At 40.0% G+C, this 24,829-nt stretch overlaps 1 protein-coding gene across 1 annotated transcript in view; it reads right to left on the minus strand.

Annotated features, from left to right (window-relative positions):
* The window catches only part of MMP20 (matrix metallopeptidase 20), a 58,261-nt gene that overhangs the window by 8,711 nt on the left and 24,721 nt on the right, over nucleotides 1-24,829 (minus strand). Inside the window, exons 7-8 of the mRNA XM_053561628.1 lie at nucleotides 18,994-19,130; nucleotides 10,696-10,852 (exon numbers count right to left, since the gene is read on the minus strand). Coding sequence (XP_053417603.1) covers nucleotides 10,696-10,852; nucleotides 18,994-19,130 — 294 coding nt within the window. The remainder of the gene's footprint in view (nucleotides 1-10,695; nucleotides 10,853-18,993; nucleotides 19,131-24,829) is intronic.

Here is a 24,829-nt window from a genome sequence, read left to right on the forward strand (position 1 = left end):
CTCTTTTTTGCTTAACAATTTGATGACCCTTTAGTGTACAATCATATGCCAGATGAGGATGTTTCTATCCGTGATGGAGCACGTGTATGATAGTAATCCCATGAAATTATAATACTGTATTTGTACTGTACCTCTGCTATGTTCATGTATTCAAATGCTTCCTTTTGTGTTATGGCTGACTCCACTGTTCAGTAAAGTGATGTGCTGACACATTTGTAGCACAGGAGCGATAGACCACACCATACGGCCCAGGTGTGCAGTGGGCTATACTAAAACATAGTATAAGACGTGTAGGTACACTCTATGATATTCACACAGCAAAACTGCCTAATGATATCTTTGGCAGAGCATATCCCCATCGCTAAACTACATCTCACTATATCCACAGAACTGTGCTACCGTCAACAAAATCAATTTTACAACATTGCCATCACTCTAAAAAGAAATCTCATATCTTTAAACTGTTAGCCCCTGACGCCCCATCCCTCTACCCCCTACCCTCTCACCCATCTCACCTAGACCTATACAGTTATTACCCGACTTTCTATCTGTATAAACTTGCCTATTTGAGACATTTCATATAAATGGAATCATGATTTGTGGGTTTTTGCAACTTCTTCCACTGAGCATAATGCTTTCAAGATTCATCTATGTTGTAGTATGTTTCAATACTTCGTTCATTTTTATGGCCAAATAATATTCCATTGAACGACTTTATAACCTTTCATATGTCTATTCAACACTTGATGGAAATTTTAGTTGTTTCTACCGTTTTGCTATCATGAATAATGCTGATGTGAATATTCGCATATAGTTTTTGTGTGGAAATACATTTTTGTTTCTCCTAAGTGTCATTCTAGGAGAATTCTGGGTCAAATGATAACTCCATATTTAAATTTTTGAGGAACAGGAGACTGTTTTTCAAAGTGGCTATCCTAATCAACATTTTTACTGTCAGCATTTGAGAGGTTTGATTTCTCCATATTTTGCCAACACTTACTGTTATTTTGTATTTTGATTATAGCATCATAGTAGGTGTGAAGAAATACCTCATTGTGGTTTTTATTTTCATTTCCCTGATGACTATTAATACTGAGCATCTTTTCATGTGCCTCTTGGCATTTGCATGTTTTCTATGGAAAAATACCTGATCAGGTCCATTGCTTATCTTCTGGGTCATTTTTCTTGTTAAAAATTGAGCTATAAGTCCTTTACACGTTCTAGACACAAGTCTAGAATATATGACTTACAGATATTTTCTCCTGTTCCATGGTTTGAAATCTCACTTTCTTGAGACCTTGGCTAATGACCTTGAAGTAGAAAAGTTTCAAATTTGATGAAGTCCCATTTGTCTAATTTTTCTTTTGGGCTCATATCTAAGCACCCATTGCTAAATGCAGGGTCATAGAGATTTATTTCTGCACTTTCATCTAAGAGTTTTATAGTTTTAGCTCTAATGCTTAAGGAGTTTGATCATTTATGAGTTAATTTTTGGGTATATTGTGAGGTTGGTGTCCAACTCCATTCTCCTGCATGTGACTAGCCATTCCTTCCAGCACAATTTGCAGAAGAGACTATTATTCTTCTGTCTAATGGCCTTAGCACTTGTCAAAAATCAATTGGCCGTAGATATATGGTTTTGTTTCTGAAGTCTACATTTTATTCCATTGATCTATGTGTCTATCCTTATGCTAACATCACACTGTCTTACTCTTCCTTTGTAGTAACAACTTTGTTGTTCTTTTTCAAGATGTTTTCACTATTATAGGTCCTATGAGTTTTAACTTTTAAAGTCATCTTGTCAGCTTCTACAAAGAAGCCAGTGGTATTCTGAAAGGAATTGTGCTGAAAATGTAGATAACTTGGGAAGTATTGCCATCTTAAAAATATTAAGGCTTCCAATCCAGGAATGTGAGTTATTGCATTTTAGATATTATTTAATTTCTTTTAACAATATTTTGGAGTTTTCAGATTGGAAGTTTTCCATTTCTTTTGTTAAGTTTATTTCTAAGAATTTTATTCTTTTTAGTGCTATTATAAGTGGAATTGTTTTCCTAATATCATTTTTTAGATTGTTCATTGAGGTATATAAAAACACAATTGATTTTTATACATTGACCTTATACCTTGCAATCTTGCTGAAGTCATTTATTTGTTTAAAAAATTTTTTTATTATTCTTTAGAATTATCCATATTAAAGATCATACATATACACAGAGATAGTTTTACTTTCTTTCAAATCTGAATAACTTTTATTTAATTTATTCTTTCTTATTTGTCCTGCTTAGAATCTTCAGTACAATGCTGAATAGAGTGGTGAGGAGTGGAAATTTTTATCTCGTTTTTGATCCTAGAAGGAAGGAATTCAGTCTTTCATCACTGAGTATTCTCTCAGCTGTGGATTTTTCATAGATGCACTTTAAAAAGTTGAGAAAGTTTATTTCTATTCCTAGTTTCTTTACTTTTTTAAGTAAAATGGTATTAGATTTTGCGAAATGCTTTTTCTGCATCTGTTGAGATGATCATATAATTTTTGTTTATTCTATTGATATAGTACATTAATTGATTTTTGAATCTTAAACCATCTGTGCATTTCTAGGAAAAATCCCACTTGGACTTAGTGTATAATTCTTTTTATATGTTGCTGGACTTGGTTTGATAGTGTTTTTGCATCCATATTTACAATAGATACTGATCTGAAGTTTAATTTTCTTGTGAATTTTTGTCTGGTTTTTATAGAAGGGTAATGCTGGATGCATGCAGTGAGTTAGGCAGTGTTCTATGTTACAGAGGAGCTTGTGAAAAATTGGTATTAATTCTGTTTTGTTTATGGTTTAAAGGAGGTTTCAAAAAATTATATTAATTCCTCTTTAAATGGATCGGCAGAACTCACCAGTGAGTTCTAAGCCCGGGCTATTCTTATTATAAGAGTATGTCTGTTCAGACTGTTTATTTTTTCTTGACTCAGTTTCACTAGCATGTGTTTTGCTAGGATTTTGTCATTTTATTTAATTTATTGACATACAATTGATCGTAGTATTGCTTTATAATCCTTTTTATTTCTGTAATGTTGGTGGTAATGTCTCCTCTTTCTGACTGTAGGAATTTAAATCTGCTATTTTTTACTTATAAAAAGTAGTCAACATGTAGAAAATATTTTGTGAAATTTTGTAATGAGTATTTTGTAAATAAAGATACATTTAGCTATAATTTTCTATTTTCCTTACATATGGTGACTTTGGGACACCCTGTAGTAAAAAGTTTATCAATTTTGTTCATCTTCTCAAAGAACCAAACTTTTTCAGATTTCCAAATTTTTAAAAATGGATTATTTATTCTGTTTTTTTTTTTGCTCTGGATTGAATTTGCTCTTGATTTGCAGTGAAGCAGAAGTTTGTTATTGATTTGAGATTTTTATTGTTTTTTAAATATAGGCATTTATAGCTAAATATTTCCCACTAAGCACTACCTTCACTGCATTCCACAAGTTCTGACATAGTATATTTTAATTTTCATTTACACTGAAGTATTTTGTAATTTCCCTTGTGATCTTGTCTTTGATCCATTAGTTATTTAATAGTTTGCTGTTTAGTTTTCACATGTACGTAAATTTTCCAATTTTCTTTCTAGTATTGATTTCTAGCTTTATTTCATTGTGATAAAAAATACTTTTTATGACTTCAATTGTTTTTAATTTATTTAGACTAAATAAATGTGTGTGTGGCCTAACATATTATTTTGAAGAAGCTTCCAGGTGCACTTGAAAGGAATGTGTATTCTGCTTTTGTTGGATGGAGCATTCTACGGATATCTGTGAGGTCTAGTTGGTTTATACCCCTGTTCATGTCTTCTTTTCCTTGTGGAAAGCCCAAGAGTTTGAGGTTGCTGTGAGCTGTGATGTCACAGCACTCTACTGAGCTCAGTAGAGTGTCATGGCATCACACACAGCAACCTCAGACTCTTGGGCTTAAGTGATTCTCTTGCCTCAGCCTCCCAAGTAGCTGGGACTACAGGTGCCCACCACAATGCCCAGCTACTTGTTTTTATTGTTGTTGTTGCATTTGTCATTGTTGTTTTAGCTGGCCCGGGCTGCCTTGGTGTATGTGGCCGGCACCCTACCCACTGAGCTATGGGTGCTACCCAAGGAATATTTTAGTTTTTTAAATAATTTTTTTCACATTATTTTCTTGGATTATTTCCTTAGTGGTTGATGTAGGGGTTACCAAATACATCTTAACTTAAAAAAGTAAAAAAACAACTGCTGGGCTGGCACAGTGGCTCATGCCTGTAATCCTAGTACTCTGGGAGGCTGAGGCGTGTGCATTGCCTCAACTGAGGAGTTCAAGACCAGCCTCAGCAAGAGCGAGACTCCATCTCTACTAAAAATAGAAAAACTAGGTGGGTATAGTGGTGGGCACCTGTAGTCCCAGCTACTCGGGAGGCTAAGGCAAGATGATCACTTGAGCCCAAGGGTTTGGGGTTGCTGTGAGCTGTGATGCCACAGCACTCTACCTACTCTACTCAGGGTGATAGAGTAAGACTTTGTCTCAAAAAAAAATAATCTGCTTCAGATTTATACTAACTTAATTGCAGTGAGATATAGAAACATTACTCCTACATAGGTCTACTTTCTTCCTCTTCTTTTTGTGGTATTACTGTTGTACATATGTAGGTCACTACAAAAGTTTTGAGACAGACTATATTAAGGTCCATTATTTCACTTCTAAGAAATACAGTTGACAGTGTCCTTTCTGATTCACCCAGGCAAATTTCAACTTGCTCAGCTCATTGATGTTGCTGGGACGGCTTCATTTGTTTCTATCTGTGCACATTTTACATTTCTTGATTTTTGTGTATCTCAAAACTATCATAATGATCCATGTATCACATCTATATTATATACAAGCTCAAACATAATATTGTGATTATTATTTTACATAATTTATCATCTTATAAAGAAGCTGAGAATACAAAGGTGAACAAATGTATATTTGCAGCTTTCATTACATTAACTTTCTTATTTACCATATCTGGTTCTCTTCTTTTGTTTCCATGAATTTGAGTTACCATCTAGTGTCATTTCCTTCATCTAATATAATTTTGCTCCCAATTTCTTCCTTTATGCTATCATTAACAAATATATTTGTACATGTTTTAGCCCCCAAATATATTTATGTACACATCATTGTATATAATTGATTTTTTTTTTCTTTTTTTTTGTAGAGACAGAGTCTCACTGTACCGCCCTCGGGTAGAGTGCCGTGGCGTCACACAGCTCACAGCAACCTCCAACTCCTGGGCTGAAGCGATTCTCTTGCCTCAGCCTCCGGAGTAGCTGGGACTACAGGCGCCCGCCACAACGCCCGGCTATTTTTTGGTTGCAGTTTGGCCAGGGCTGGGTTTGAACCCGCCACCCTCGGCATATGGGGCCGGCGCCCTACTCACTGAGCCACAGGCGCCGCCCTTGATTTTTAAATTAAGAGAAGAAAAGAGAAAAAAAAATATGCATTTATACTCTCTTTATAATTACATGATTACTGGTAGTCTCTGGCTTTTTGTGTGGGTTTGAATTGCTATCTAGGGACACTTGCTTTCAGCCTAATAAACTTTCCTTAGGATCTCTCATAAGAAAACTCTGTAAGCAACAAATTCTCTCAGGTTTTGTTTATCTGGGAAAGTCTGTATTTCTCCTTCATTTTTGAAAGATAGGTTTGATGGACATAGGATTCTTGGTTGAAAGCTTTTCCTTTGAGAATTTTGAATCTGCTTTCCACTGCCTTCTGCCTAATTAGTTTAGCTGGCTTCTGGTTTTGAAACTTTTTAATCCAGTCACATTGCTCCCAGAGTGTTGTTTTCATAGCACAAATCTAAGACATTTAATCATATCCCTCTTTCTACAGAGTAAATACCGATCTCACTAGAAAGGCATTGGCTCTCCATGATCTATATGCTTTCCTTGGGTCACACCTCTCATTCTAGTCCATGTTCTAGTCATACTGAATTGCTAATGGTTTCCTCCATATTCATAGGCTATTTTGTGCATCAGTGCCTTTATTTGCTCTCTCTACCACCCACTCCCATCTCATCCCCTATCTGGGAAATTCTGACGTAACTCTCAAAATGGAGCTCAGCCATCACTTCCTCTAAGAATTCTTTACTGATATCTTTGCTAGAGCTGGACACTTCCTCTTTTTTTTGTCCACTAAGCTCCACATAGTCTTCTATTAGCCTACTATTGAGAACAGATTTCTGTTAATTATTTACCTATATTTTTACTCTGAACTGTAAAACCTGTTGAGGGTGTCAAAAGCAGCCACCATGAATCAAGTGCTTATTATGTGATAAGCATTTTCACATTTTTCTCATTCAATTTTGTAACTCTATGAAATAGGTACTATTTCTACCTCCATTTTTCAGATGATGAAATTGAGACAGAAAGATGATCTAGATTGCCAGATAATTAATTGTTGGCAGAGTTAAGATTAACACTAGGACTGTCTTATGCCTGCCCACATTCTAAACCATCAAACTAGGCCTTCTTTATTATTATTATTCTTATTTTTTTTTAGACAGAGCCTCATGCTGTCGCCCTCGGTAGTAGAGTGCCGTGGCATCACAGCTCACAGCAACCTCCAACTCCTGGGCCTAAGTGATTCTCTTGCCTCAGCCTCCCAAGTAGCTGAGAAAGGTCGCTGCCATAATGCCTGGCCATTTTTTGGTTGTAGTTGTCATTGCTGTTTGGCAGGCCTGGGCTGGATTCAAACCCACCAGCTCTGGTATATGTGGCTGGTGCCTTAGCCACTTGAGCTACAGGTGCCAAGCCCACACTAGGCCTTCTCATGAATTTCAAGAGCCTAGTACAGAATCTGACACATAATCATACCCACTAAATGTAAGTTGAATGTGGTAGTTTGATGATTAATTTTGTTTTTTTAAATTCAAGACATTATAAAAACATGATTTTGAACTTGACTTCATCTTTCTAATTTTTATTACTTATTTCTCTATGTGACTATATGATTCTCAAATGAAAAGATCCATTTCTAGGATTCCTGGGGCATTCAAGAAGAAGAGAAGGTAGAACATATATCGTACTTCGAAGAAATGATTCTTCCAGTCTATCTGTATAGACTGATTCAGGATTGGCAATATGAGTAAAAAGGGGTGGGACCTCTAGATTTGCAAATCATTTTACATAAAATTCAGAAATCATTGAGTTTGCATCTGAAAAAAATGATGGAGGAGGTGATGGTACTCCCCCCAGCCCTCAGAAACGCCTTGATGTAGCCATTGTTCTACTACTTGTAGGCAAGAGAGAACATCTAAAGAAAGAAATTTGCTGTAGGTAGAAGTAATGTAAAAAACCTGATTGAATCTTTAGGGCCTGGTAGAAAGAGAAAAAGAAGGAATAAAGTGAGAGGAAGTAGCCCTAACTGGGAAAGTTTAACCAACATGTCCTTTGGAGATGAGGTATGTGGCCTCATCAACATGGTAGAGTCTCCTCTTTGGATTTTACTTTGTGGTTCTCTGTGTGCCGCTCCCCTGTAAATTACGATGAGGCTGACACAGGGGTTCTCACTTTTAGAGTGTAACCAACCTTGCCCCAGGCTAACCTTCAATTCTCTGTGGAGGAAGTTCCTCAATCATTTTCTCATGGAGCTTCATTCATTGAAACTAGTAGTTCACGGAGAATTTCCCTGTTAACAACAGTATCAGGAGACTTTTCTTCCCTTCGCACATTTTTTGTGTCACAGACTGAACTAGCATAAGACCAAGGAAGAACCTGACAATGGCTAAAGGAAATAAGACCTAACACACTTGTCAGTGGATGTTAGTAGAATAAAATTCTTATTCCATAACTTGAGTCTGTGGCCTTCTGTATTTTGGGGTGTGGCTATGTGCTTACCTGTAACACTTCTTTTTTTTTTTTTTTTGCAGTTTTTGGCTGGGGCTGGGTTTGAATCCACCACCTCTGGCATATGGGGCCGGCACTCTACTCCATTGAGCCACAGGCACCACCCCCAGTTTCGCCTTTTGAAGTAGGAATGTAATGACTGGAGCACCACTGCATCACAAGGCAACCGTGAGAATGGAAGCCATGTGCTAAAAATATAGTGGAGCAAAACGTTAAAGGGATCTTGGGCCCCCAGTGACCACAGATCCACCATACCAGCTCTACATCTCTTGAACAAACCTTTATGTGTTTATGCCATGGTTAATTTAGGGGGCTCTGTTACTAGCAGCTGAAAGCAATTTCTAATTAAGCTAGGGTTTGATATGATGAAAAGATGTTATACACTTGAGGTCTTTGAAAGCACAGTATGCAGAATTCTGGAGGGGTTTTCAATAGAATTGGTACCTTAACTTTTTCTGAACGTTTGAAATGTAGGGTAGGATTGTCTGTCTCACTTTTTAGCGCTTACACCAGTGTGTGTCGGCATGGGTAAAGTAGAAGATGACTATTGCTGAAGGGGTTGTCTGTGTTTTTCCAAGAGCAATAATTTCAGCCCAAAATTTCCTTTAACCAGCTCTCTTACTAGATTGCCATTCGGAAAAATACTGAGGCTTAAGACATAACTTGTGAAGCATCGCAACTTTTTAAGTAATTATTTTTTAATTAGCATCAATTTCTTACTATTACTGAAGAGTTACTGTTTATGAGCATTGACTATGCGTGGTGCCCATATCTGCATGTGTTAAATCCCTTAACACCTTTCATCAATGGGAGGGTTAAAAATGCCTCCCATGGTTTCTTTCTTAACTACAAAATAAGCTTGTTAACATTTGAGATAATGCTCTAGACCAGTGTTTTTCAACCTTTTTAATGTCATGGCACCCTGGAACCTACAGCTAAACTTCTGGGGTACAATTACGTTGATCAAAAAAGAAGAGCGAAAAAAGAATATACTTACTATGCTTTGAACTTCTTTCAAAAATAATTAAATTAATGATCTTTAGAAATGTTCACAGCATACCTAAGAATCCCTCACGGCACATACCGGTTGAAAGTCACTGCTCTAGAGTCTAGACCAACTTTTTAATACATCCGTTTTAGCTAGATTACAAAAGAATTTCCCTTAGTAGACATTCACAGAGGCCCAGCTGGGGCCTCAAATCTCCTTAAGATCAGAGAGCCTTTAAAGCCCTTTCCACCCTAAAATATACAAAGAATTTCAAACCTCTGCCCACATCTTTTGCCTTAGCTGTTAATCTCCAATCCAGCATGGCTAGAAGCACCTGCTTTCTGAGGGTGCTGGTGGGCAGTAGATTAGAGCAGAGGTCAAGTGATAAATGGAATAGAGAGATAGCAGGAGAGTGGATAATCCCACCATGAGAATCAGACTGGAACTCCTTAAGACATTAACTGAGCATGCCTGACACAATAGCCTTCACACTCACACAGACCCTTACACATGCTTCTCTCCATCTCATTCTTAGAAAATCCCCAGGGGAACCACATTTCCTGATATCTGTTTTCCTGTGTGTCAGCACTGTGACTACAGCCACTGTATTGTAAAGAAAGACTCTGGAGGATCATCCTCTGCCCAGAAGATAACAGGGGCTCAATAAATGGATCTCTAGCGTCACTATGTTTTAGAAAAGAAAGTTCAAAGAGAAAAATAGCTGGGTGGGTAGTTTAAACACTGGTCTGGAAGTGATACCTCATGACACTACAATAATTCCAGGGCTCTCAGTGGCCCTGAAGCTTCAGTAGGGTCCATATTTGTTTGGAATTCTTTTTTATAAGATACATTTTCTTTCTCATGGAATATATCTGTGCTCTAGTTACGTTACTTTCTCAGTTCCAAATTTGGATCAGGCAGGAAAAAGAAGATGAAACATATTTATTTTTAGATTTATTTTATGCCATGCAGTTCGTTATTAAAAATAGGTGGTCTAAAATAAAATGAAGGCCCTTGGACTAAAGTTGGGAGCTCTGCTTCTATCCAGATGCCATCATGGACCTACGGTGTAAGGCATAGTCACCTGCTCAGAATCTGTTTTTGCTTCTCTCTTTTGGTGAAATAGGCCAACGACAGAACCAGGAATAAGGGGGCAATGTGCAGAGGCAGAGGTGGTCTTTAGAGGATAGAAACAGCAGGCGAGTGAGATGTGACCCTGTTCGCAGTGACTGGATGAAAGATCACCCTGAATGCTGATCTGCTAATGATAACCTCCTGTAGGACAGGCATGGAAATCGTAGGGTTCCCTTTGGATAGAAGAATCTTCATGTTCTAGGCTTAGCAATAAGGCATTTTCCTTTTAGCAGAACTTTTCTTTTAAGAGCCCCAGAGTCATGACCCTATCCATATTGCCCCCGGTCACAGAGTATCTGGAATGCATTTGATGCCCTGGTGACAGGGGGACAGTTCCTCCTCAAGCATTCCCAGTGCAGAGTTAGGTATTTGGCAATGCTGCATCCACTTTTTTAGGCCACTGGGGCTCCGGTTAATGAGTGTATTGAAAGACTAGGAGGTCTGATGTCCTAGAGACTGAGCAATAGGACAATGGATGTTTCACTCATCATTCGGGTGGTTCCATATCTTGAAGACAGTCTACCGTGCGTATATGGCACCCCAGTGGCCAAAATAGTCACTGGGCCAATTTCAAACTTGCCTTGCATTCTTCCCATAAAAGGCTTTCTAGTCCTTCCCATGGAATATATTTAGACAGCCAAAAGGGGAAAAATCATACCTGTAGTATTCATCACCCACGAAGAACAGGGTCTTCTGTGGCTCCCTGAGATAGACGGCCGCATCTATTCGCTGCACGTGCCGGGGGAATCCAAAGTCATAAATAGTGCGAGGAGGACCTTGCATCTGGAAGCCCCTTGTTATCCAGTAGTGGGGGCCTGAAAACAGAAATCAAAGTTTACCAAAACCCTGGACCAATTAGTGATGCCCTTCATTCATAAGATTTCCGAGAAGCGAGGAGGGTGGAGCAAGATGGCAGCCGAGTAACAGCTTCCTTGCATCTGGGCACCGTGAGTCTGGGGATATAGGACTCCAGGCATCTCTGGCTGGTGGGATCTGCCTATCATCACCCCTGAGAGGATACAGGGAGTCAGCGAGAGACTTCTGGACCCCAAGAGGAGGACTAAAACAGTGGAAAAACGGCAAGTGGTCGCGTGTGTTCAATCCGCCTAAACCCGCCCGCAACTGTAAGTTCAGTAGCAGCGAGACTGCAAACCAGAAAGGCCTTACCTGTGAACTGTTTTGGTGTCTTTGGACTTGGCACTCAGCTGAACTGCCTTGGGGAGAGCCTGAGCGGGAGTGCGGAGAACTTTGGCCTTTGTCTAGGGCCCCAGTCTGAGCCGCTGAGCCAGACGGAGCTAATAGAGTTTGGCTCTGGGTCACAGGCAGACATTGTGAGCGATCTGCCCTGGCAAGCTCCGCCCTCAGGGTCACAGAGCTGGAATTGGGTGGGAGCTGGTAACCCAGCGACCAAGTAGCCTAAGGGCGGGGTCTGAGCCGCCTTGCAGCCCTAACCCTCGGGGGCAGAGGGAGACCAGTTTTGACACACAGGGTAAGTGGATAGCCACTTCAGCAGTGATTCCAGCAACAAGCACTTCCCTGAGAAAGCTTCTGCTCAGTAAGTGAACAAGTTCAAAGTGCCTTTTAAGTGGGCTGAAGAGAGATTTAGGGTGTCTACCTGCTGGGGTTTGAGAAACTAGGGGCCTCCAGTCGTATCAGAACTGTGATTAACATCTCATACCCCAGAAGACCACGTGTTGCCCAGACAATATTCAATTCCATATACATACTGCTTTGTTTTTGGTTGCGTGTGTGTTTTTTTTTTGTTTGTTTGTTTGGTTTTTTTTTTTTTTTTTTTTTTTTGGTTTGGTTGTTTTTTTTTGTTTATTTTGACGTTCTAGATTGTTGTTTTGTTTTTTAAGTTCAACCTTTTCCATACAGATCCTTTTTCTTTCTCAATTTTTCTAGTTTAATTATAATTTCCCATTGCTGCCTATTTCAATAATCAGAACTTCATTTTTGTTAGTGTTTCTACCACTATTATTTGGTTTTTCCAGCCAATTTTATCCCGTAAGGTTTTCTGTTTGCTTGTTTTGGTTTGATTTATAGCATTTTTGTCTTTCCTCTCTACTTGGTGGAGGTGGGGTACTGTGTCTGATCAGGTTAGCAAAGAGCTGCTGACCTCAAGGGAACCACCCCACTTGGCACCCCCAGAAGGTGTTTTTTTTTTTTTAAGGTTGTATCAAAGTACCCTACTGTACACCTATATTGCTCTGTCTCCCTCTTTCTGTGCCTCTCTTCTTTTCGTCAATATTCCTTTCACCCAACCACTCTCCTTTCTCTATTTTTCTTTTTTTTCATTTTTTTTTTTTTTTTCTTATCACTCGGTCCTCATTTCTTTCATCGCTTTTTTGCTCTTAAACCTTCTCACCCTTCTGGTCCTGTAACCCTTAGTCCACAGGCAAAAGAACTTAAAGAGCAAGAGGAATTGAAAGGAAAATTAGGGCAAGTAAACAGATAAAAGAAATCACCCATGAGGAAGAATCAGCAGAAAACTCCAGGCAACATGAAGAACCAGTCCAGAACTACCCCGCCAAGGGACCATGAGGTAGCTACTGCAGAGGATTCCACCTATACAGAAATGTTAGGAATGACAGAAAGGGAATTTAGAATACACATGCTGAAAACAATGAAGGAATTGATGGAAACAATGAAGGAAACTGTTAATAAAGTGGAAAATAACCAAAAGGAAATTCAAAAACAGAATCAAATAAGAGATGAATGATATGAAGAATATAAAAAGGATATAGCAGAGCTGAAGGAAATGAAACAGTCAATCAGGGAACTTAAAGATGCAATGGAAAGTATCAGCAACAGGTTAGACCATGCAGAAGAAAGAATTTCAGAGGTAGAAGACAAAGTTTTTGAGATAACTCAGATAGTAAAAGAGGCAGAAAAGAAGAGAGAGAAAGCAGAACGTTCACTGTCAGAATTATGGGACTTTATGAAGCGTTCCAACATACGAGTTATAGGAATTCCAGAAGGGGAAGAAGAATGCCCCAGAGGAATGGAAGCCATACTTGAGAATATTATAAAAGAAAATTTCCCAAATATCACCAAAGATTCTGACACACTGCTTTCAGAGGGATATCGGACCCCAGGTCGCCTCAACTCTAACCGAGCTTCTCCAAGACACATTGTGATGAACCTGTCCAAAGTCAAGACCAAAGAAAAGATTCTGCAAGCTGCCAGGAGTAAGCGCCAGTTGACCTACAGGGGCAAATCCATCAGAGTGACCGCAGACTTCTCTAATGAAACTTTCCAAGCAAGAAGACAATGGTCATCTACCTTTAATCTACTTAAACAGAACAATTTTCAGCCCAGAATTCTGTACCCTGCTAAGCTAAGCTTCAAAATTGACGGAGAAATCAAATCATTTACGGATATACAAACATTGAGGAAATTCGCCACAACAAGACCAGCTCTACAGGAAATACTTCAACCTGTTCTGCACACTGACCACCACAATGGATCAGCAGCAAAGTAAGAACTCAGAAATTAAAGGACAGAACCTAACCTCCACACTGATGCAAAAGATAAAACTAAGCAATGGACTCTCACAAAATAAGACGAATAGAATACTACCACACTTGTCAATTATCTCAATAAATGTTAATGGCTTGAATTCCCCACTGAAGAGACATAGATTGGTTGACTGGATTAAAAAACACAAGCCATCCATGTGCTGTCTGCAAGAAACACACCTGGCTTCAAAAGACAAATTAAAGCTCCGAGTCAAGGGTTGGAAGACAATTTTTCAGGCAAATGGAATTCAGAAGAAAAGAGGAGTTGCAATCTTATTTTCAGACACATGTGGATTTAAAGCAACTAAAGTCAAAAAAGACAAAGATGGTCACTTTATATTGGTCAAGGGAAAAATACAACAAGAAGACATTTCAATTCTAAATATTTATGCACCCAATTTAAATGCTCCCAGATTCTTGAAGCAGACCTTACTCAGTCTGAGCAATATGATATCTGATAATACCATAAGAACAGGGGACTTTAACACTCCTCTTACAGAGCTGGACAGATCCTCTAAACAAATTAAACAAGGATATAAGAGACTTAAATGAGACTCTAGAACAACTGTGCTTGATAGACGCATATAGAACACTCCACCCCAAAGATAAAGAATATACATTCTTCTCATCACCCCATGGAACATTCTCCAAAATTGATCATATCCTGGGACACAAAACAAATATCAACAGAATCAAAAGAACTGAAATTTTACCTTGTATCTTCTCAGACCATAAGGCACTAAAGGTGGAACTCAACTCTAACAAAAATGCTCGACCCCACCCAAAGGCATGGAAACTAAACAATCTTCTGTTGAACAACAGATGGGTGCAGGAAGAAATAAAACAGGAAATCATTAACTTCCTTGAGCATAACAACAATGAAGACACAAGCCACCAAAACCTGTGGGATACTGCAAAGGCAGTTTTGAGAGGAAAATTCATCGCTTTAGATGCCTACATTCGAAAAACTGAAAGAGAGCACATCAACAATCTCACAAGAGATCTTATGGAATTGGAAAAAGAAGAACAATCTAAGCCTAAACTCAGTAGAAGAAAAGAAATATCCAAAATCAAATCAGAGATCAATGAAATTGAAAACAAAAGAATCATTCAGAAAATTAATGAAACAAGGAGTTGGTTTTTTGAAAAAATAAATAAAATAGATAAACCATTGGCCAGACTAACGAGGAATAGAAAAGTAAAATCTCTAGTAACCTCAATCAGAAATGATAAAGGGGAAATAACAACTGATCCCACAGAGATACAAGAGATCATCTCTGAATACTACCAGAAACTCTATGCCCAGAAATTTGACAATGTGAAAGAAATGGATCAATATTTGGAATCACACCCTCTCCCTAGACTCAGCCAGGAAGAAATAGAGCTCCTGAACAGACCAATTTCAAGCACTGAGATCAAAGAAACAATAAAAAATCTCCCAACCAAAAAATGCCCTGGTCCAGATGGCTTCACTCCAGAATTCTATCAAACCTTCAAGGAAGAGCTTATTCCTGTACTGCAGAAATTATTCCAGAAAATTGAGGAAGAAGGAATCTTCCCCAACACATTCCATGAAGCAAACATCACCCTGATACCAAAACCAGAAAAGACCCAAACAAAAAGGAGAATTTCAGACCAATCTCACTCATGAACATAGACGCAAAAATTCTCAACAAAATCCTAGCCAATAGATTACAGCTTATCATCAAAAAAGTCATTCATCATGATCAAGTAGGCTTCATCCCAGGGATGCAAGGCTGGTTTAACATACGCAAGTCCATAAACGTTATCCACCATATTAACAGAGGCAAAAATAAAGATCACATGATCCTCTCAATAGATGCAGAAAAAGCATTTGATAAAATCCAGCATCCTTTTCTAATTAGAACACTGAAGAGTATAGGCATAGGTGGCACATTTCTAAAACTGATTGAAGCTATCTATGACAAACCCACAGCCAATATTTTACTGAATGGAGTAAAACTGAAAGCTTTTCCTCTTAGAACTGGAACCAGACAAGGTTGTCCTCTGTCACCTTTACTATTCAACATAGTGCTGGAAGTTCTGGCCAATACAATTAGGCAAGACAAGGAAATAAAGGGAATCCAAATGGGAGCAGAGGAGGTCAAACTCTCCCTCTTTGCTGACGACATGATCTTATACTTAGAGAACCCCAAAGACTCAACCACAAGACTCCTAGAAGTCATCAAAAAATACAGTAATGTTTCAGGATATAAAATCAATGTCCACAAGTCAGTAGCCTTTGTGTACACCAATAACAGTCAAGATGAGAAGCTAATTAAGGACACAACTCCCTTCACCATAGTCTCAAAGAAAATCAAATACCTAGGAATATACCTAATGAAGGCGGTGAAGGACCTGTATAAAGAAAACTATGAAATCCTCAGAAAGGAAATAGCAGAGGATATTAATAAATGGAAGAACATACCATGCTCATGGATGGGAAGAATCAACATTGTTAAAATGTCCATACTTCCCAAAGCAATCTACCTATTCAATGCCATTCCTATCAAAATACCAACATCATACTTTCAAGATTTGGAAAAAATGATTCTGCGTTTTGTATGGAACTGGAAAAAACCCCGTATAGCTAAGGCAGTTCTCTGTAATAAAAATAAAGCTGGGGGCATCAGCATACCAGATTTTAGTCTGTACTACAAAGCCATAGTGCTCAAGACAGCATGGTACTGGCACAAAAACAGAGACATAGACACTTGGAATCGAATGGAAAACCAAGAAATGAAACTAACATCTTACAACCACCTAATCTTTGATAAACCAAACAAGAACATACCTTGGGGAAAAGACTCCCTATTCAATAAATGGTGTTGGGAGAACTGGATGTCTACATGTAAAAGACTGAAACTGGACCCACACCTTTCCCCACTCACAAAAATTGATTCAAGATGGATAAAGGACTTAAACTTAAGGCATGAAACAATAAAAACCCTCCAAGAAAGCATAGGAAAAACACTGGAAGATATTGGCCTGGGGAAAGACTTCATGAAGAAGACTGCCATGGCAATTGCAACAACAACAAAAATAAACAAATGGGACTTCATTAAACTGAAAAGCTTCTGTACAGCTAAGGAGACAATAACCAAAGCAAAGAGACAACCTACACAATGGGAAAGGATAGTTGCATATTTTCAATCAGACAAAAGCTTGATAACTAGGATCTATAGAGAACTCAAATTAATCCACATGAAAAAAGCCAACAATCCCTTATATCAATGGGCAAGAGACATGAATAGAACTTTCTCTAAAGACGACAGACGAATGGCTAACAGACACATGAAAAAATGTTCATCATCTCTATATATTAGAGAAATGCAAATCAAAACAACCCTGAGATATCATCTAACCCCAGTGAGAATGGCCCACATCACAAAATCTCAAAACTGCAGATGCTGGCGTGGATGTGGAGAGAAGGGAACACTTTTACACTGCTGGTGGGACTGCAAACTAGTACAACCTTTCTGGAAGGAAGTATGGAGAATCCTCAAAGCACTCAAGCTAGACCTCCCATTTGATCCTGCAATCCCATTACTGGGCATCTACCCAGAAGGAAAGAAATCCTTTTATCATAAGGACACTTGTACTAGACTGTTTATTGCAGCTCAATTTACAGTCGCCAAAATGTGGAAACAGCCTAAATGCCCACCAACCCAGGAATGGATTAACAAGCTGTGGTATATGTATACCATGGAACACTATTCAGCCATTAAAAAAAATGGAGACTTTACATCCTTCGTATTAACCTGGATGGACGTGGAAGATATTATTCTTAGTAAAGCATCACAAGAATGGAGAAGCATGAATCCTATGTACTCAATTTTGATATGAGGACAATTAATGACAATTATGGTTATGGGGGGGAAGCAGAAAGAGGGACGGAGGGAGGGGGGTGGGGCCTTGGTGTGTGTCACACTTTATGGGGGCAAGACATGATTGCAAGAGGGACTTTACCTAACAATTGCAATCAGTGTAACCTGGCTTATTGTACCCTCAATGAATCCCCAACAATAAAAAAAAAAAAAAAAAAAAAAGATTTCCGAGAAGCATCTTAGTGGATAAGTTCCTGGGGTATTTGTCACGGCTATAACCCTCTAATTACTTAATTCAGCAAAAGACTTCAGACTTCCCTGGTTACAACCCCTCTCGTTACACCTTAAAGAAACGACAACATGTCTTACATTAAGCACATTACGTTTTACAAGATATCTGTCATTTATAATCTCATTTCATCTTTACGTATCCATGAGAGAGAAAGGGCAAGTGACATGCAAAAGCTGTTTTTTTTTTTGAGTCAGAGTCTCATTCTGTGGCCCTGGGTGGAGTGTTGTGTTGGCATAACAGCAACCTCAGTTTCTTGGGCTCAGGCAACCCTTTTGCCTCAGCCTCCCAAGTAGGTAGAACTACACCTGCCATGACACCCAGAAAGTTTTTCTATTTTTAGTAGAGACGGAGTCTTGCTCTTCCTGAGCTTGGTCTTGAACTCCTAAGCTCAAGCAATCCACCCACCTCGGCCTCAGAGTGCTAGGATTACAGGTGTTAGCCACCACGCCTAGCCGAAATGCTATAATTTTTTTTTTACTGAAGTTGGTACCAGCCTTCTACTCTTACCCATTAGCATTAAGAATATACAAGCTAGGGGCAGTGCCTGTGGCTCAAAGGGATAGGGCACCAGTCCCATATGCTGGAGGTGGTGGGTTCAAACCCAGCCCCAGCCAAAAAAAAAAAAAAAAAAAAACCCAAAAAACAACACAGACACACATACACATACACACACCAAAAAAAGGTAAAAAGAATATACAAACTAAAACTGATCGTTATCTCCTTTTGTCGAAACACATCTTCAAGACTGATGTTACTATAATCACTTTGCAGAGGAAGAAGCTAAGGTTCAGAGCAGTTAGATAACTTCCAAAAGTCACTCAAATAGTAAAGGGCTGGGGCCAAACAGAGACTGAAATTGTGCCTATCCACCTCCTAAAGTCGCAGGCGGTCTCCTCTCCCTACTGCTGCTGAGCACGACACAGCGGGGAGGGGATTGCTTACCTCACCCGGGGTTCCAGCTGGCTTCCCATAACCAGAGGCGCCATGCCAGTAGAGTGTGCCATGCCACTCTGAGCAGAGGTGCTTGGGACAGAGACCAGGTTTCTTGCTTCCTGGGCACTGTCAACTAGCACAGTTCCTCACTAGGCTAAAAAGGCTTGGTTCTGAGAACATTTTGATAGTCACCATCATTGCTGTCATTGTCACAAGGAGGGTGGCCTTTCATCCCCCACCTTAGAAGGAGCAACTGAAACACGACTCGTGATCACAGAGCAAACTCTGTCAGTGCTAGACACTCCAAAGGGATGGGGCCCTGTGCCCCTGCCATTTCTTTCTTTGAGGATTCCGTAGGGTACCTTTGAAGAAGTAAGCGGTGCCCCTCTCAGCCACTTCGTAAGCTGCATCCACGTTGGACATGAGCTGGGGGAAGGAGCTGGTTATGGTGCTGGGCCGGATCCCCGTTGGCAAATGAACCTGCCGTCGCCAGAAAATCCTATTGGGTATTCCAAAAGAAATCAAGACCAAGAGTTGATTTAGATCTTAAATTGCACTTGGACCGAAATGTACTCAGAGGCCCTTGCTAAATGGCCTTTGCCCTTACCTTGTTTTTAAGGAAAATATAATTTTTTGACTTTGGTAAAGTTTCTTCTCAATTTTCACTGTCTTAATATCCCTGTTTATTTAAGGGTGTTCAAAGAATGGATACAGAGACAGCATCAGTGATTTGCAAGTTTAAGCAGAGCACCCTCCTGCTCCAGATATCACTGGATACAAATTTCTCTTTCCTATTATGATCTCTTTTAAAAATCAAAATTTCGCTGGGTGCGGTCACTCATGCCTATAATCCTAGCACTCTGGGAGGCCAAGGCAGGTGGATTGCCTGAGCTCACAGGTTCGAGACCAGCCTGAGCCAGAGTAAAGCTTTTCTCTCAAAATAGCTGGGCATTGTGGATGGCGCCTGTAGTCCCAGCTACTCAGGAGGTTGAGGAAAGAGAATCGATTGAGCCCAAGAGTTTGAGGTTGCTGTGAGCTGTGACACCACCACAGTCTATGGGTGACAAAGTGATGCTCTGTCTAAAAAAAAAAAATTAAAAATCTCAAAAAGATAAATATAATCCAGACCACAAACATTTTGAATAGTATATAAATGAACTAAGAGTCTGTGGTTGGGACATGCTAATTAATCTCTATAAAAAATAGCAAAAACAGTAATAATCATAAATTACAGTGGTGCTTACATACTTGTCTAGCAGAAGTATTTGCATTTTTGAGGCTAATGGCTAATTAACAGAAAATCTAGGACACACATATTAATTTAAGGCTTCACAGCTCCTCCATTCACGTATCCAAACCATTTTCATAAAATTATGGCAGTATACACTCAGGGTACTGGGCTGATCAATGTAAGTCTGGTCTATTTTTGGAGAGGAAAATCAGTTTTATAAAGTATGAATAGTTTACCTGTCTTCTTAGAAGCCCAGAATCAATGTATAAGATTATGTGTGGATGGGGAAGCTGTAATAAAGCTTTGACATTTAACTTTCCTAGTAATTGGTTTGGGGAACTCCCCAAATCTTACATTGAGCTTTTTTATTCTGTTATTTTAATAACTAGGTATAGTGCACCTATCACTAGGCACTGCAGACATCAAGGCTGAAACGCTGAACAAGACCCAGGCCCGGCCCTGAAGATGTTTAGAATCAAGTAGCAGAGTCTGAAAAGTAATTAGACAATGATTATGCAGAGTGGTGGGTGCTAAGAGCAGTTGAGTTTAGGATGCCCTGAGAACACTCAGGGAGGGATACTCTGCTGCCTTCAGGGGTTTAATGAAGGTGTCCTAGATGAGGCGACTTACGCTGATAATAAATCTGACAGAGATACATTGAGAAGGGAGAAATATTTCATGTTTCCTGGGAGGTATCATGATGCAGAAGGAAAAGAACATTGTGTTTCACGAGATGATAGGCTAGAGTTCCATCGTCACTGCTGTCATCTTTAAACGGGAATAATAATTCCCCGGCCAATCTCCTGAGATCATCACAAAGATTATTTGAGATAGAGCACTTGAAAGTGTATTATAAACGGGATAGGCATTGTTCATTCAAAAAATGATTATTGCCTAGGCTTTAATTACCTGCTGTCAGGAACCCACCATAGATAATCACAGGCCCCAAACATCACAGCCTTGGCTAGATATTAACAGACGAAAAACAGACCCAGGAAGGCTGCCAGGCCAAAGGTCAGCAGGGGGTCAGGGGCAAGATGAGCCTGGATTTGCCTCCCCCGTCTCATTTTCATCATGTGCCCCCTCTCTCTCACTGCCCATTCTCAGTCTTGTGCTCTCTGGTCTTTTTGTTAATAAGTGAACCCTTTGTCCAATCAGACCTGGACTTTTCTGAAGGCAAGAAGGACGGCTTCCCCCTTTTCTTTTATCTCCACCACCTCACATTAAGCACAGTTTGGAATGTTTAGAAGGATTCAGAACTCTTTTCTTGGATTAACTGGGAACCTGGGGAGGAATCTGAAAAGAAAGTATTTTCCATTTAATCCAATTCAATACATGGTTTGGAAAGGCTGGCTCTGTGAAGTCACTGAGCTAAGACACAAGGTGTCTTTCAGGGGATTGTAAAGGTGGGGATGAGGCCGTGGGGGAGAGTGGGGCACAGCGGAGCAGACGGACACCGCCAGCACCGGGCTCTGTCTGGATTGGGCCTCTGCTGAAGGGTCACTGACTTCCAGCTGCTTTCTCTTTGGGTATTTTCTTTCATTTCTGTTTAAAAATCAACAAGTGACTCTATGCAAAGCCAAACCATACTTTTTATTTGAAGTTTGGGGACACTGACGTCCTGACTGACTCGTCATGAGTTGTAACCGAGTGTCGTGCTGACCTGTGTGTGGGCAAACTGAAAACGCACTGGTCTCGGGTGGAATATCTTAAATGCCTCCCTCCCTAAACCTCGATGTAGGACATGATGGACATTGTGAGAACTAAACTGAAGTAGAGTAGTCGTTCTAAATCGAGTGTGATTTTGTGTCCTGGGGGATATCGGGCGATAGCTGGTGACAATTTTGGTTGTCATGACTGGGGACGGGCAGTCCCATTGCTGTCCCTGAGTAGATTTGGAACACAATGACCATCCTACAAGGCATAACACCACTGGAAGACTTACCTGGCCTGAAAATAGCAGTGTCTTTTTTTTTTTTTTTTGCTAAGACCTTTACATGCCACGAAAGCTATGTTAACTAGTGTGATGAAAATGTGTCAAACGGTCTATGAACCAAGTGTATGGTGCCCCATGATCATACTAATGTGCACAGCTATGATTTAATAAAAAAAAAAGAAAGAAAATAGCAGTGTCAAAGTTAAGAAACCCTGCTGTAAACACTGTTGTGATGTATTATAATGTATACCCTGTACACATAAGCTAGAAATAAACACTGTCCATTGCTGATGTAAATTATCATAAATTTCAAAAGGAATCTGTAATCATGAAAATTTTTTTGTAAATGAAGAAGGAAAAATTACGTCTGGTGGGCAAGAAAACATACTTAGAAGATTTATATCCTTAGAGATGTAGATGATAGTAAGAGATGAAGCAAAATTTACTAAAAAGTTACAGCAAGTAACCTCCTTCTACATCTGCAAATGGTTTTAAAATACAAGTAGAAAAACCTAAAACTGTGAATCTGATATAAAAGAGCAGCTGCAGGATGTATTGGAACTGGGTAACGAAGATGGATAAACAAATAATATCAACAGCTTGTAATTTAATCTTTGATAGGAGGGTGAAACAATGAGGCTTACTGATATTTTAGATTAGACATTGAGCTACACAATATTTATCTTCAGGTAGCCAGCGCCTGGCACATAGTCAGGGTTCAACAGATATTTGTTGGCTAAATGACCGTGTGTCAGAGAGTTGAGCAGAACTGAATTTCATCAGTGATTCTTGTACCCCCTGAAATTTTATTCCCTTTTACTAAATCGCGTCTGTAATCCCAGCACTCTGGGAGGCTGAGACGGGTGGATTGCCTGAGCTCACAGGTCTGAGACCAGCCTGAGCCAGAGGAAGACCTAGTTTCTAAAAATAGCCAGGTGTTGTGGCAGGCACCTGTAGGGAGGCCAGGGCAAGAGAATTTCATCCCAGGAGTTTGAGGTTGCCATGAGCTATGACACCGTGGCACTCTACCAAGGGTGACAAAGTGAGACTCTGTCTCAAAAAATAAAAAATAAAAATAAACCAAGAACAATAACTCATCGAATTTTAGATTAGGTCACCGATAACCTTTACCTGCCCTATGCCAGCTCCGTACCAGTCCCTCAAACTCCTCAGGGGCCAGATGATGTATTATTCATCTTTTACCCTTGGGCATATGGTGCCAGGCACACGGAGGGACGTTTTTGAACCTTTGTTCTTCTTCCCTGAGGCTCAACTGTTTTTACTCCCCACCAGCTGAGCTGACCCTATCTGCGTGAGTCACTTAGTTCTTCTGGGATTCAATTTCCTTCTGTCCAATACTAGTGAAAATAAAAAATGATATCTACAAAAATACTTCAAAAGATCAATTGAGATAATGCATTGTAAAGTGTTTTATCAACTCTGGTCTGCTCTCATAATTATTTGCAGATACTTTAAAAAAACATGTTTTCATTCTAAAAATATTGAGGATATGTAAAATTTAAACTTAATGTAGCTAAGTCTCCTTCTAAATTGGTTTCACCGAGAACTTTGAAGCCCATACTATTATCTCATTGCTGAGAAGCCATTCATTTCACGGGGATCATTAACCACGGATGCTTCAGTGGCCAGGAAATCGACTGTGTATCTTTTACCTCACTGAATCCAAGGAAAACACAGCTATCAATTAAAAACCTATGTGTAGGCAGTGGTGTGGATTAAAAATAGTCAACGCTGTGCACAGTGTCCCTAAATTGAGTGTTTCTACCCTTCTGAGGAGCCCTGGGGTCCCGTACTCCCAGGTCACAACCTGGGAGGATGTAAAGGATCCCCACCTTCACTCAGAAGGAGGAAGGTCAGAAGCGAGGTGAGTCAGGGGTCTTAGGACCCCCTCTGCCTCTTTGTCTGCATTCTTAACAGATCGCAGAGAACTGGGCTGAGTAAACCCATGCTATCTGTTGACTTTCAGTGACGCAACCCCACAGCCAGAAAAGACAGGGCCGTGGAGAACGTGGAGGAGGAAGACTCCCTTCTCCCCAGGAACCCCGGGAAGTCCCATCTCAAACCCACCAGCTGGCCGCAGCGCTGACCAACCTTGCTGCTCCCCTTCCTACAGCCTTTCGGATTTCTTTTCTCTCACTTGCTCCCTTTCATGGCTTCAGACATGAACGTTTCCCATCTTTGAAATTCTCTTTAGACCCTGTTGCCTCCACCAACTATTATCTTAACTTCCTTTGGTATTAACAGGGTGCTCACGGGAACAAGCCCTTTCATGTCCCCCACCATTCGAGCCGTTTCCTCTTTAACTGTCCCCGCATCTCTATTATCTCTTCCCTGCTCACTCCTCCTTGCAGCCAAATCCCTTCGTTGTCCTGGGCAGTTAGCCCCTTTTCTTTCAGCCCTGGTCTGGCGACCTCAGCAACATTTTCTACTGCTGATCACTTAAAAAAAAAAACACACACACACCTTTTTTCCTGATTTATTTGGGACGCTACCACAGGGATTTTTGTCTCTAATATCAAGCAGACCTAGGTTAGGGTTCCATCTGGGCACAGTGCAGTGTGGATTAAATGTATGCAAGTCTGTAAAATGCTTAGCATAACACACAGCATGTTGTAAGTGTCCGCTAGTATTATTATTGTCATTATGTTTTTTGCATCTTTCTGGTCATTTTTAAATCAAACTAAAATCTGGCCCGAGAAACCAACTTGTGCACCTATGTCCTCGTCCACCCACCGTAACCCAGCTTAGTAGGTGTGCAAACTGAAAACCTCACTTAGGAGCCTGGTTCCCTCAGGATGGCCGAGTCTCAGCCAATCCCAGCAGCCATACTTGAATCACTCCCAAGCAGCCCAGAGTTCAAATGCCGAGCTTTTAACCAATCCGGCTGTTTCTGCAACTGACTTCTGTTCCCTGGAGTCACTTTCCTTTTTATAACCCTGTTTTCCCCACCTCCTGGCAGCTCCGGAGTCCCTCTGAATCTGAGTGCTGCCGGATTCACAAATCGGGTTTA

This window comes from Nycticebus coucang, chromosome 14 (assembly GCF_027406575.1).
Source record: "Nycticebus coucang isolate mNycCou1 chromosome 14, mNycCou1.pri, whole genome shotgun sequence".
In the NCBI taxonomy this organism is placed as follows: Eukaryota; Metazoa; Chordata; class Mammalia; order Primates; family Lorisidae; genus Nycticebus; species Nycticebus coucang.